General features: G+C 32.0%; 1 protein-coding gene across 2 annotated transcripts; it reads right to left on the reverse strand.

Moving 5' to 3' along the window:
* Positions 1–1,508: 1,508 nt before the first annotated feature.
* LOC141446462 (uncharacterized) lies at positions 1,509–11,652 on the reverse strand. Of its 2 annotated transcripts, XM_074112926.1 has the most exons (7): positions 11,493–11,652; positions 11,118–11,269; positions 6,927–7,074; positions 5,602–5,804; positions 5,319–5,521; positions 3,285–3,699; positions 1,509–2,527 (listed from the first exon to the last, which is right to left on the reverse strand). In XM_074112926.1, exons 1-7 carry the CDS (start codon positions 11,536–11,538, stop codon positions 1,544–1,546), a joined length of 2,151 nt encoding a protein of 716 aa, XP_073969027.1. In that variant the 5' UTR covers positions 11,539–11,652; the 3' UTR covers positions 1,509–1,543. The 2 variants fall into 2 exon arrangements, with proteins under 2 accessions (XP_073969027.1, XP_073969028.1); XM_074112927.1 differs by lacking the exons at positions 11,118–11,269; positions 11,493–11,652 and adding an exon at positions 8,046–8,412.
* Between the last annotated feature and the right edge of the window lie 1,747 nt (positions 11,653–13,399).

The raw sequence follows: 13,399 nt of genomic DNA on the forward strand, positions 1-13,399 counted from the left end.
GTATATCAATAAAATAACACTATTAAAAACAGATAAATTGAAAAATAAATGGATTAAAATCTATTGGGAACACTTGCATGACTTTCTATTACTGCAATTTTTCAAATTAAAATCTCTTGAAGAGAAATATCATCAAATAAGTGAAAAATCACTTAAATGTGAAGAAAGTGGGCAACAGCAAATTTGGAATTTTATTGACATTGAATTTTTATTAATAATCGTATAGGTATGAGGCGCTTATTAAAAATGGCAACAAGGAAACTTCACCCTACCTACCTGCTACAACTGTCCTGGAAGGCATTATTACTCTGGAAAAATTTTCACATTAAAATTTACATACGAGTACTGCATTGAGCATTAAAAGTTTAAACCAATTCGTCAAATACATTTACAACTATCAAACCATTTACTTCATTAGACAATCAAGTATATGTAACAATCCCTATTTATATCTTATTTTTGATTACTGAGGTAGTAAAAAAACAATTTTTACCTAAATTCTTCTTCTTCTAAAGCGTTACAATCCACTTAGGGATCTTGCTCTCTTCAAGGAGTAACTGGCCGGGTCCTCCGCAGCTGCTCTTCTGTTCCGAAATCAGAGTAATAGTCCTGGCATCTTCAATTCTATCGAACTAGAGAAACCTTGGGTGCTATGTATGCATGTTTTCTATCAAAATGTATTTTTGAATTTCTTCAGCGCTCATTCGCGCAATATGGCCTGCTCATCTTGGTCCAGATATTCTAATTGCTTTAACGTTGTCTCGTTCAGTGAGCAGTGAATACAGCTCATGGTTTAAATCTCTGTCTCCAATGCTATAAATGAGCCCTGAACAAATTAGTTTTATTAGAGGCTTAGCATCAACGCTTAGGTGACTCAAGTCTCTACTTTTCAATTGCCGACAAAGCCCGTTTTATTAGCAATCACAATTTCAGCTTTAATTTTGCAGACATGTCATTAAGAGGAGTTTCAAGTATATCTAGATACGTAAATTCGAATGACTTTGGGAGTGATTTTCATCGGGAATTTTTTGAAATGTTCGGCACATTATTATATAAATGCATTTTTGACTTCCTCAAAAAAATATATAAGTAATTACAAAGATATCTAGACACAGTCAGCCAAGAAAGCTGAACCATCCAAATAAACATTGTTTCAGATGTTTGGATTTCTTAATTACGGAAGTATTTTCCTAGGTTACATCAAAAAAGCTAGCCCTTCTCCTTATCTTTAACGTTTTCTGGTCGTAAGCTCTAGGAAATCTCTCTTTGAATCCGGACTTTAAATCTACGTTTGATATTCTTAATTTTGTAAACCATCCAGTAGACAAAATATAGTTAGGGAACCTCAAACTATAGTGTTTAAATATAGTGTGCCCTTCTCAGCAATCTTAATTAAATTCCAGTAAAGTTGCTTGAGCGTGTCACATCTAATTCTTACTATTCTACTCCATTAAGTTACTGTCAAATAAATACAAATAAATATGAAAATGTAAATAACATACCCAAAAAATCAGTAATCATGTATTTTTAAAAAAAGAATAAATTAAGGTTCTACTAAAACATTATGCAATTTCGGATGGGCTCTCATGATGTCTAATATGGACAAGATCCTACCTTGAACAAATGTGTCCTTGACCGATGGAGTCGGCGGCAAATCAGTGCCGACAAATTTAAAATCAGTATATTTCTTAGCAAATCTTGCTGCTTCTATTTCCATCATGGATTTAGTCCTCTTATATCTGCCATCTTCACAAAAGTCTAGATCTAAAGTTGTGGATGATATGAAATCTGATGATAGATACTTACTCTCTAAGCTAATAATGGATGCTTCAATTGCTGATGCTTCAATCCCGTTATTTAAATACTGTAAATAATCAGTGACAACGGTTGGCGAAATTATAGAGGAATATTCATCAAACAGATCATGTTCTTTTTCTATATCTCCATCAAATAATTCGGTCAAGGGCATCCATTGTTGACCATATAGCAGGGCATTCGTATCCAAGTCTTGTTCAGTAGCATGTGCTTCACTGTCCAAATTCCAAATATCGCCGTAGATAAATTCTTCTATTATTGCTTCATCATCTAGGTCAGGAAATTCGGACCAAAGATCTTCAACTAATTCATATTCTTGTTCAAATTCTCCAGCTTCATCCCAAAAGTCTTCTTTTTCAATATGTGGTCTGATCGTAAACGATTTATCCGTAGCACAACTGCTCCATGAAGCTCTAAGTGGTGAAATAGTCGTGGAAAGTGCAGATTCCAGTGAAAATGATATTGTTGCAGTGGTAGGTGTGAGCAAAGTAGATTCTGGTCCCGAAATTTTCTTCCTGGGTTTCTCACGTAAAACGCCCTCATGAGATGGTTTTTTTGTTACTTGTACAATACCTCTGTACAGTATAGATTCCATTATTGTTTGTATAACAACACTCATCTGTTCTGATGAAACACTTTCTGGTATGGATAACTTTTCCGCAGATGGAATTGGATGGACGGCTTCAGTAAATTTTTCAACATCTTTCATTCTCTGAAAATTAAAAAAGAAGTTGAGAAAAACGTAAAAAGAGCAATTGGTTCTATATGTGACAGGCATCAAGCTAGGTACTAGAAGAACCTAGTATTGCCAGAAATGGCCCGAGAAAGTTTTTCTTTAATTTATAGTTGCTCTGTAAGAGGTAACCTTCATCAGGAGCAGAAGCAAGTCAAGAGAGGGTGATAGCTCCTTCAACACGGAACCAAACCAGTTTATTAGCTTGGACAAGAAATAAGAGAAACTTCCGATTTTTACAGGTGTGGTGTACTTGTTAAAAATTACTGCAGCAAAGTTGGTGATTCTACAGCTTATTTGCTACAAAAATAAATAAATAAATAAATAAACCCTAAAATGTGTAAGATTTCGAAACTGCAAAGAGTCCGGAACGACGATTACGAGAGCTAATGGCTTTTCAAAAGTATATCATCAGGAAAGTTGAGGTTAGTACTCGAAAATGTTTCGTCCATGTTAGACGTATGGCTTACGAAAGATGGCCGAAGGAAGCCGTAATGTAGTCATTTACAGAAAAGCGAAAGTTCTAGTTCGAACTACCGGGCTTGAGTCGCACAGATGATGAAAGGACACCACCACGAGGAAGGGTAATTACTGAACTGAAAACGGGTAGCTACTAATAAGTAAACACTTAGGGAAAAATAATATGTATAAAAAAATGTTTAAACATAAAAATTCTACTTCTTTTTTTTACTCGGTGCATTAAAAGATTTTAAGATCATTATTAACATTAGCTCACCTCTCCATAACTTTCTTTTCTTCTTTCCAATAACTTTTCCAAACTTATTAGATACTCAGCATCACCAGGTACCGCTTGCAATACATAGTTGACAAATTTTTGAAATTGTCCAACAACATCCTTTAGCAGACATTCCCATGATGTTAATTCCGTTTTATTAATTTTCAATTGTTCATTAGTCTGTAGCAGACTTGTAAATAATTTTTTAATCTGTGATTGTAGGTCATGAATTCTTTGTATAAAATATAATGCTGTTTCTTCCATCATTCGATTAGCTAGATCTCTTTCCGTCGCAATCACTTCAAGTAAACTTATTTGATAACCAATTCTTAAATTGTCTGCAATTGCTGATAGTTTGTTTACCTCAGATTCTTCTGCTTTTTTTACTAATTCAGTCCATTTATTATTATACATGCTGTTAAGAAATTATAAATTTGAAAAAATGATATTACTACTTATTTAAATGTTATATATTAGCGAATAAGAGGTTGGAAAGCATGGTTTCCTGACCAGAAACGTTTCAAACTTTGCTGATTTTTAGGATTGGAAGTATGTCAAGAGGTTGCGCTAGAAGATTAGGATGATCCTGAAGGTTGGAATAGAAATTTTTGACAACAGATTTGTTGATTCATTGAGTGACAACTGGAGCATGAAGGATGTGATGAAGGGTGAGGTTGGTAACGTGCATTACCTATTTGGCAAAGGACTTTGGAATGGATGGATTGTTTTTGTTTTTATACGGGAGGGTTTGGGGTAATCCTAAATTCTGCTACTTATATTCACATCAGTCTAACCAGTGTTTTGCAGCCTGTAGTTCGTATGTACTGCCATGGTTGGCTTAAACCCAACAAGTCTCCGCAAGGCTGTTTTTCTTTATTTTGTCTCATGTGTGAGCTCCTCGTTAGAGCACTAAATAGAGCCCAAGATAAGGCACCTATACAGAAGTGAATACAGCTGATTGAATTGGTGAGCAGTTGCGTCTACCATTGAGTGACAATGAGTAACCTGAACACATGGTTGGGTTGAGTAACATTCTTCCACAAAAAAGAATGAAACGGTATTAGGATGGAAGAAAGAATTGCGATTGTGATAATAGATAATAATGGGGTTGTCACACAACCTTAAGACCCCCAGGCGCACATCTATGTAAATCGAAGTTTTCAAATTGTTCATTTCAGGAGAAGGTAATACCGAATTCTTTCGAAAGCGTGAGACTCGTCAAGAAAGGCTTCAAGGCAGTACTTTAATTGTCATACTGTTTTTAATTTAAATTAATATGTATAATGTGATAACTCAGAAAAAAGAATTAATTCATATATACATTTAAAATTAAAGTCTCCAGAAAAACGGAGAAAGAAAATAATACAAAATGTTAAAGACTAAATCTAGTTTAAATATTTAAACTATTTTTAAAATTCAGCGCAGCAAATAAATTAAAAAAAAAAAATCTAGCGAGAGCAATACTTTCTCTAACTACAACAATCTTCAAAGGTCCTATCTTCTGCAGATTTTCGACTCCAAATTTCAGAAAAAAAATTTAATTTTTGCTTACATTAACCTGATTGTAAAACTGTTCATTATGCCAAAATAGCACCATTAACGGCCCATCATCACTCTTCAGCAGAATATACCACAACGAATTTTTCAAGAAAATTATTCAAATAAATTACTTTAGATCATGATCTATAGATCTATGAATTTGTGGTGTAGGGTTAGATAACATCGTAGGAAACATTTCCGAAGCAGTCTCTAGAAAAGTAAAATATCCATTCAATAAAGTGGCATTTCCGGTGCAGAAATTTTCGAATTTTCTTAACAAAATAGTCCAAATAAAAGTTGTATGTTGGTCAACACATATCTTCAATGTGCATACAAATAGAAACAAAAAAAAAGCTATTTATTGGAAAAATATCAAAAAAAGAGCTACTTATTCATTAAAATGGTCCTCTCGGTTGTTCAATTTCCTGCACTTCGTTTAATCATCCTTTATTCTATTTAAAACCTAAGTCCTTGACAAAAAAAAATATTGCTTACTTCATCTTTTGTAAATATTCCTCATGAATCTGGTTTCTGTTCAATTCAGCTAGGAAATCCGTACGAAGTTTGAAGTTATTTTCAAGATTCTCTACAGCGCTTTGTAATTCTCTCTCCTTTGATTTCTTAACCACAGCCACAGCTTCTCTCTTGTTCCTTTCCGCTTCCGCAAGCAATACATGTTCTCTGTCAGTTATATAATCCTAATGTTCAACAAAGTGATAATTTAATGAATTTGGAAATTTGGTTATTTAATAATTACAATAATAAAGAAATAATAAACCTCGAATTCTTGCCACATTTTACAGAAAACTTGTTTTAAACGCAACGTGTATAATTCATACATGTCTCTCTTCAATTTGTCTCTAATACGATCGGTTTCAACATCAAATTGAGCTTTTGCCTCTTCATAAATTTCCTGCGCCTTCTTTTGAAGAAATTTTTCCGTTCTTTCATGAAACTCTCTTTCTACTTCTTCACCAATCTCTATAATTTATTTTTTGTTTCTGCCATGATTCATAAGAAGTAGTTGATGAAAAGTTAGATAAATTTTTTTTAAACACAAAAAAATATTTGCGAATAACATAAAAACATTAAATAATAAAAAACAGATAAGATGAGATAATAAGACACTTTAATAAGAACTTTCTTTTTTTAATTAAAGAACTCTATTTATTATCTGTGTGCAGTTTTCCTGTACTTGCACGATGGGATTTCGGGCATTAACCTCTTAGTATATTGCCTTTTTTGGATTATTACGTCTGTAACATTTTCTAAATTTATTTTGAGTTTAACACTCTATGTCCTTAAGGAGAGTGAGGTCAAAGTTTTTTTTTTTTAGGAGAATAAGGAAGAAGTCATAGATTTATTATGTGTTTTTCCGTAAACGGCCAAATAAGCTATCGTTCATTGAAACCTTTAAAAACAAATTAAAGACAGCTGAAAGATCAAAAGGCTTGTTAATCCGGCAAGGAAAACTATCTCAACCACACCACCATTCGCCGCGATCAGAGGAGTGAAATGTTCTGACACAACATGCGCCATTCAATTACTTTTCGTTCGTTACAAAAACTGGCAAAGAATTGTGTTATGCCACTTGAGTCATACGTGTCCCTATTTAATGAATGATAAAGGGTGCAATCGCAAGAAATGATAAGGATGAGACTCAGGAAAAATAACGGACGAGTTTACTGTCCATAATGCTATGGACTTTAAATTGCTGAAAAAAATTTCAAGTTACCATGAGTTCGTAGAGCTCAGGTAAGCTAATGATCTGAACGAAAAAGATTAAACAAATTTCACTTCTTTTATCTGTAAATTTTTTGGAGCTCTTCTTGATTTTGATATGCACTAGTGAGGGGGAAATTTTATAGAAAAAATACAGAGATCGACAAAAAATCTAAATTTACATAAAAGAAAATATTTTTAAAAAACTGAAACGGAGGGGTTAATCATACACAACAAAAATCACAATGTGTTTTTGTTTGCGGGCATTGTTCCGAACATTTATAAGCGGGACAAATATATGTAAAGTAAATGTGGAAATGGCTAGAGAATTGCAATAAAAGAAAAAGAATATAAATACATATTTTGTTAACATATACTTACCCAACACTGACTGATAACATAGTACTTGTTGCCCTCTTCGCATCAGGGGTACTTTAAGTTTTAATTTTTCTTGCAATAGTTCACTGGGTGACGCCCAAAGTTGCTTTTTTGCTCCTTCAAGTATTTCCTCCTTCGGAACATCTCCTACCTAAAATAAAAAGGTTTCTATTATTAGGTACATCACTGAATAACAGGTATCTTAAAACCCAGGAAGTAAAAGAAAAAGGCCGTTATAAAATAATCTGTTTAAACTAGGGCTTCGCCCTTGGACTACTTTTTTACGATCCAACTTGGACTCCGCCTCTCAAAGGTTGCGCTGTATATTTACGACAGATTATGCTAAGAATGGCGGTAAATTTTTATGGAATAATTAGATTGGTGAAAAGAGAGTTTAAACATTAACTGCAAGTTTAAATTTGTTTTATAAATTACTCCATAAAAGAACAACCATTATTGTTTTACCTCAAAAATTTATTAGTAAAACTTCCCAAAATGAAGATATTATTGCCGTGGAACTTATGACAGAATTGATGGTACGATCAAATCCTCAAGTAATTAGAAGGAGTTGCAATTTTTGTTTTTAAAAAATATCGACAAATAATTATCATTCGACCAATAGTTTTAAATTTTAAAATTGAAATTTTATAAAAGTCAAGAACTTAGCAGATTCTTTTCCAATCCAAACAAATAGTAATTTTTTGTATTAAAATTGACAATTTTTAACTCCACGGCTCTAAGGCTATAGATCATTAAAAATTGTTGAAAATTCGGATGGGCCCGCAGTGCAGCACATATAGCTGATTTAGTATGTAGGGGGTGTGATTTAAGGCCAACGCGTAATACGATAAATCAACTGTATCAAAAATTTAAGGTGACAACAGGGCAGGATGTAATTTAACGTTTTCAACTCGAAATATTATTAAATGTTTCAGTGTTTTAATGGTTTGTTTTTTGGCACTATATGAAACTTTAAAATTTTAGATTTTAGTATTATCTTAGTAATTATTTTTAGTATTATCATAATATAAAGATGTTTTTTACACATATTATAAGTTTTACTTTTACTTAGAGTACAAATTTCAAAGAAAATTTTTAATTCAAGAAAGCTTAGCTTCTTACCTTTTTATTAGTACCTCTTTCAAACCTTTATCACAGCTCGTTTATTACAGTGACAATAAATTTACGCCCTGACATCCCAATTTTTTATGAGACCTAAACTATAATTCATTTAGAAGCCACTATGGAACCAACTGTGACTAAGTAAAATCACTTAAATAAAATTAGTCATCCGAAACTGGTAAAGATTAAGAAAAATAAGCATGCTATGTCGGATAGAAACAACGATAAGATAAAAGTTGGAATACCATTTAGAATATAAACAACACGAGGGCTTTGGTCGGTAAAGAAAGCTTTCACCCCACATCTTCACGATAAGACCAATCAGTATAAAACAATAAATGTATGGGTGGCGGTAATAAAGTGTACATATGTATGTTTTATAGAGTTTCAAAAGGTTTAAGAGTGGTTACCTTTATAGATAAGTTGTAGACTTTATTTATTACGAGGGATTGAGTGAGGTTCTAATCAAAAGGTTATGGAAGTATTGCAGAACCTGCAGGAATTTGCCCATAAATCCTACGAAATAAAGCAACTGTTAAGTCCATCTAATTATTGACAGCCATATTTACAAAGATTAGTAAAGTATTAATTTTTTTTATCAAACAAAAATACTTTTTTCTTTAATTTTTTTATATTTTCTACAATTTATTTCGAGTTTTCGCCGGAGATATCCTTTTTGAGATCCCTTAAGTACCCAAAAAAGATAATGATATCTGAGTATGAACAAAATATCTTAAAACCGCAGAAAGCTTAACTTTATAATTAGAGTGAACTTACTAGAGGACCTGAATGGAATAATCTAAATCTCTGAACCACTTTACATGGCAGATTCTTGATTTTTTTTAAAAGATTTTCTTGAAAATGCTCAAATGATTTCCTTTAAACTATGTAAACAGATTGTACTTATGAGTGTACAACTTTTGAAACATTTTCCTAGGAAAAATTTACCTAGGGCACTTCTAGGTGAGCGAGTAGACAGGCTTTCTTCCAAAGGACCATCAGATGTATCTGTGCAATGCCGGCCTCCGATCAGTGTTCTCTCCTTACAGAAAACTCCATCACCGGACAGGGTTATATAAAGGCTATAAGAAGTTCTAGGAAGAGAAAATCTAAGGGCAGCTGTATTCGGACCCGGGATCTTCCGTGTTGGAATCAAGCATTCGCTTACCACTTGGCTAATCTCCTCCTTAGCAAATATTATTATTTAATATTTTGCAGACATTTTTAACATGCAGTCCTAATTATAAGTAAATTTCTACTACTAGGATCTACTATAAAACTCGTCTCGAAACACAAAAAATAAATTAATGTTAATTACGCCAAGAAATTGTAAGTTTTCGATTTCCAAAATATCTAAATCATCATCATCATCATCCAAATAACTTTTAATTTAAGATTAGATAATTTTTTTAATTGCGTATTTTTCTTACTTGGCTTACTAAATAAAATATTAATTAATGCCTTCTTATTTAAAACATTTTCCTGAATTTATATTATTTATATAAATATACTGGTTTAGGGTGCAATAGAACCCCAAACAAATCCCGTCAATACAATGTCCGTATTGTCTCACAAAAAGACTAACGGATTTTCTAGTGCATTCTTACTGAATTTTTGCCTGACCCATTGTTTAAAAATAAAGAATAACCTTCAGGTAAACCTTTTACCATAGTTAACAATATAATCACCACTTTTCTCTCCATGACAGGGGACTAATTTTGAAGTTAATGTACTTCATTATGAAAAAAATATATTTAGTTGAATCCCTTAAATCTTATGTTGTATAAACAATAACGGTACAAAACATAACAATTTGAACAAAACTATCCTATTTATGAGCTTAACTTGAACTGAAAATCGTTCACTTCCCTTCCCCACCCAATAGAAACAGGAAATGCTTTTGTCCAAAAAATTAATTTTGGCTAACTTTGAAGCGGGTTTGCTAAGACAATCTGGAAAATTTTCGAAATTTCACCATTATTAACTTTTGCAGATCCTTGGGATGGATGTTTTTTTTTTTCCTGATTGGAATCTTAACGATTTAAGCAAGCATTTCTCTAAACTATGTCCACTATGAACTAATTCAAGTTTTTAAATTTGTAGCAGTGACTTAGCTACATTGCAATTCATTGAAATGACACTGCTTAGAGGGAAGCCTGCTCATAACTTCCACCAAAAGTGACTTAATATAAATTTAATAGGAAAAATTTTCTAATAAAAGTTATAGACATACATGTAAGTATAAGTTTAATGGAAATTTTTGAGAGAAAAAACTGAAAAACTGATTGCCTAAAGTAGAACTTCTAGCTGATTCTGTCAATAAGCTTACTGTTAGGGTCCAATCCTTACTTTCGTAAAACAATTCTACCTTTTTGAATGAATTATTCTGGCCAAAGAAATTAACAAACTCAGACAGCCCAATTAGCAAATACCAACATTACATTCTCAACATACCTCAAAATGAATATTAATAGTAAAGAATAAATGCTAATCTTTGTTGGAGCAGTTACAACAACCCTGGTAATAACGGTTTTTGACGATTAACCCTTACAACTGTCTTGCTGAACAGTTTTAATAACCTCTTTTAGTAACAAAAGTAGGTCCATCTCTAAATCCGTGTCCTGCAAGTACTACTCCACAAATGCACGTCCCATTTTCTCTTAAGAGCTTCTTACAGCTTACTGTCTGGTGATGGAGAGAAACTTTTCGGGGGCCAGCATGCTCTGAAAAAAGCTCCGAGCACGAAAAACCATAGATGTTGGCGCGCCTTAAATACGAAAAAAAAAAAATAAATAATAAAATGTAATAATAAAAAAATTAGGCTGTAAAAGCTGTCAATCGTGAAAATTATAATTTCTATTTTCTGGTTTTTTGTTTTATTCTAAGGCTTTGCGTTTTTATCGAATGAATGAATTAATTAATATTTATTGCAATAAATATATTCATAAAATAAATAATGAAGTATAATGTACAATACATTTTAATCTTCATAACAAGTGAGGAATGAGAAAGGTAAAGTTAACTGAAATACTTTATGCAAACTTTCTTAAAACTAAAGCATTAAATACATACTTGTCGAGAAGAAAGATCTGGTATTCCATATTCAAATAAAAGCTCTGTTAATGGTATTCCCAAAGTTTGTTTCAATTCATCATATCTGGGTAATGTTTTCGTACATTTATGATACATCCTTTGCTCTCGATAAGAATTTTCTCCTCTATCAACTTTTAGAAAATAAAACAAATATATTATAAATTAAATAAAAGGTTTCGCATTCTGTTTGATTAGTGATAACTAAGTATTGATATTAATAACTTTTCAGGACATTGTCATGAAAGCATTGCTATTTTACATCCATTAGTTAATTATTTAAAGACTTTTACTAATTTGTTTCTGCATAAATTATTTTAATATGGAAATGGTCAACAATCTATTAGCATTACTTACCCAAACAGTTTTCAAGTGGTATTTTGTGATGTGCTATTGTAGCCATTTTTGCATGCAAAAATTTTGGCACGGAGAATTTTTTTTAACACACAAAATTTTTGAACATCAAAAATTTTACAATCAATGAAGGAAACACATGATATTTTTTTTTTGGCATTTGATTTTAAAATTCTATTGAAACTGTGGATGATTAAATTTGTTAAGAAATGTATTTATCATCTCTGTAATTAGTATTGGTCAAGAAACAAGTGTTAATTATGTTTAAATAGAAAAGCAATGTTATACCTCACTAAAAAAAGATTCTATAGAATACTTTTGTCTTATATGTATCTAATAGATTTGAGTTACATTGAAGTTTAAAGGCATAATATTGTAATGAATGACATTGTTTGACTTTTTATAAAAATTAAACAATGTTTTAAATAAATAAAGTTGAAAAGAATTTTACAAAGTTTCAAGTAAATAGTGGCAGTTTAAAATATATATATATATTTCTCCACATTGACAATCACCAGAAAAATTTCCAATTGAACTTATTAAGGCCAGAGACAAGCAGCCTAAATACACCTTTTAAAATCTCGTTAGTTTAAAGTTATAATTAAATTAAAAATCAAAAGTACTGGAGGCAACAGGGGCTATGAGGACCCAATGAATAAACAAAAAGGAATAGCACAGTATTGAGCAATATGAGTCTTGAATGTTTGGGAATATACTAAAAAAGATTTGAAGATTTGTCGTGGTCCGCTTGTTTATCATATCTCTCACTGGTTAAGGACTTTCATCCATCATCCGAAACTATGACGGTATGACGGCCGACTATGACGGTTGTACTCAAAAATATTATCTAACCAGCGGATCTATCAATATTTTCAAAAAATATGTAGATCATAAAATAAGGGTGTTTCATAGATCATACAAATGGATTGCGATAATATATAGACTAGATATTGTCTCTATCCAAATTATAAAGTGGAGAAAAACATATGACAAAGATCGTTGTATCTTAATCAGACCTGTGATTGATACTCTTTCAGATGCTGTGTAGAAATCAGTGATAACCTAATAAAGGCAATTAAAGGTCTAGCTGTAAACACCAGACGAACAATTAAATAAAGCAACCAAATATTGAATATATATCTTTTACTATAGGGTTTAGACGTTGCCCTTTATCACGTATTTTTAGTGATTATAGAACTCGAAATAATTGGAAAAATAAATGCTAGGGTATGAAAAGCAAAGAGCGACTTTTTGTATGAACTACAATTTCTGATGGCTTGGTAATATAACGAGTGCAGCAGTTGAAAAAGTTGCTAATAAATATATGGAAAGGTGCAGGAGTCATGTAAAAGTTAGGGACCTGGAAATCAACAATACAAAAACCGAATATGTAGGGTATGGAGATGAAGAGTAGACAGACCTTTTCAATTAAAAGAAGGCTGATAACTCAAGCTCAAAATTTAAGTAACTTGCTGTTGGAATTTCTTCAAAAGGGACCTATGCAATAAAAATCAGTAACAAAATCATCAAGTGTAAACATATTTCAAGAATACTGCATTCATTGCTCTCATGAAGCGAAATCAAATTGGAGGTTATATAAAAATGAAGAAAGTGAGTACATTAATCTAGAATAAGTAAAAATCCTAATAAAGGCGAAGTGCTACAAATTAGTTTAGTTTTAATTTGTATTGCAGTCGGGACAAATGTGTTCGAGGTCTAACTTTATTTTACTTTCATTAATTTCAAGACTGGTATGGGCGCATGCAAGTAGCTCCGCATGCGCATATATGTATGTACAAGAACCACAGCTTTAGAAGGATGCATTTGCACTGCTCTCTCAGAAATGCCCTCGATCAAATATTCCAGAAAATAGATATCCTAAATTTGCAATAAGTACAAAAACTTTAGAG

This window comes from Rhodnius prolixus, unplaced genomic scaffold, assembly GCF_049639745.1.
Source record: "Rhodnius prolixus isolate KJV_2025 unplaced genomic scaffold, Rpr scaffold_7, whole genome shotgun sequence".
NCBI lineage: Eukaryota > Metazoa > Arthropoda > Insecta > Hemiptera > Reduviidae > Rhodnius > Rhodnius prolixus.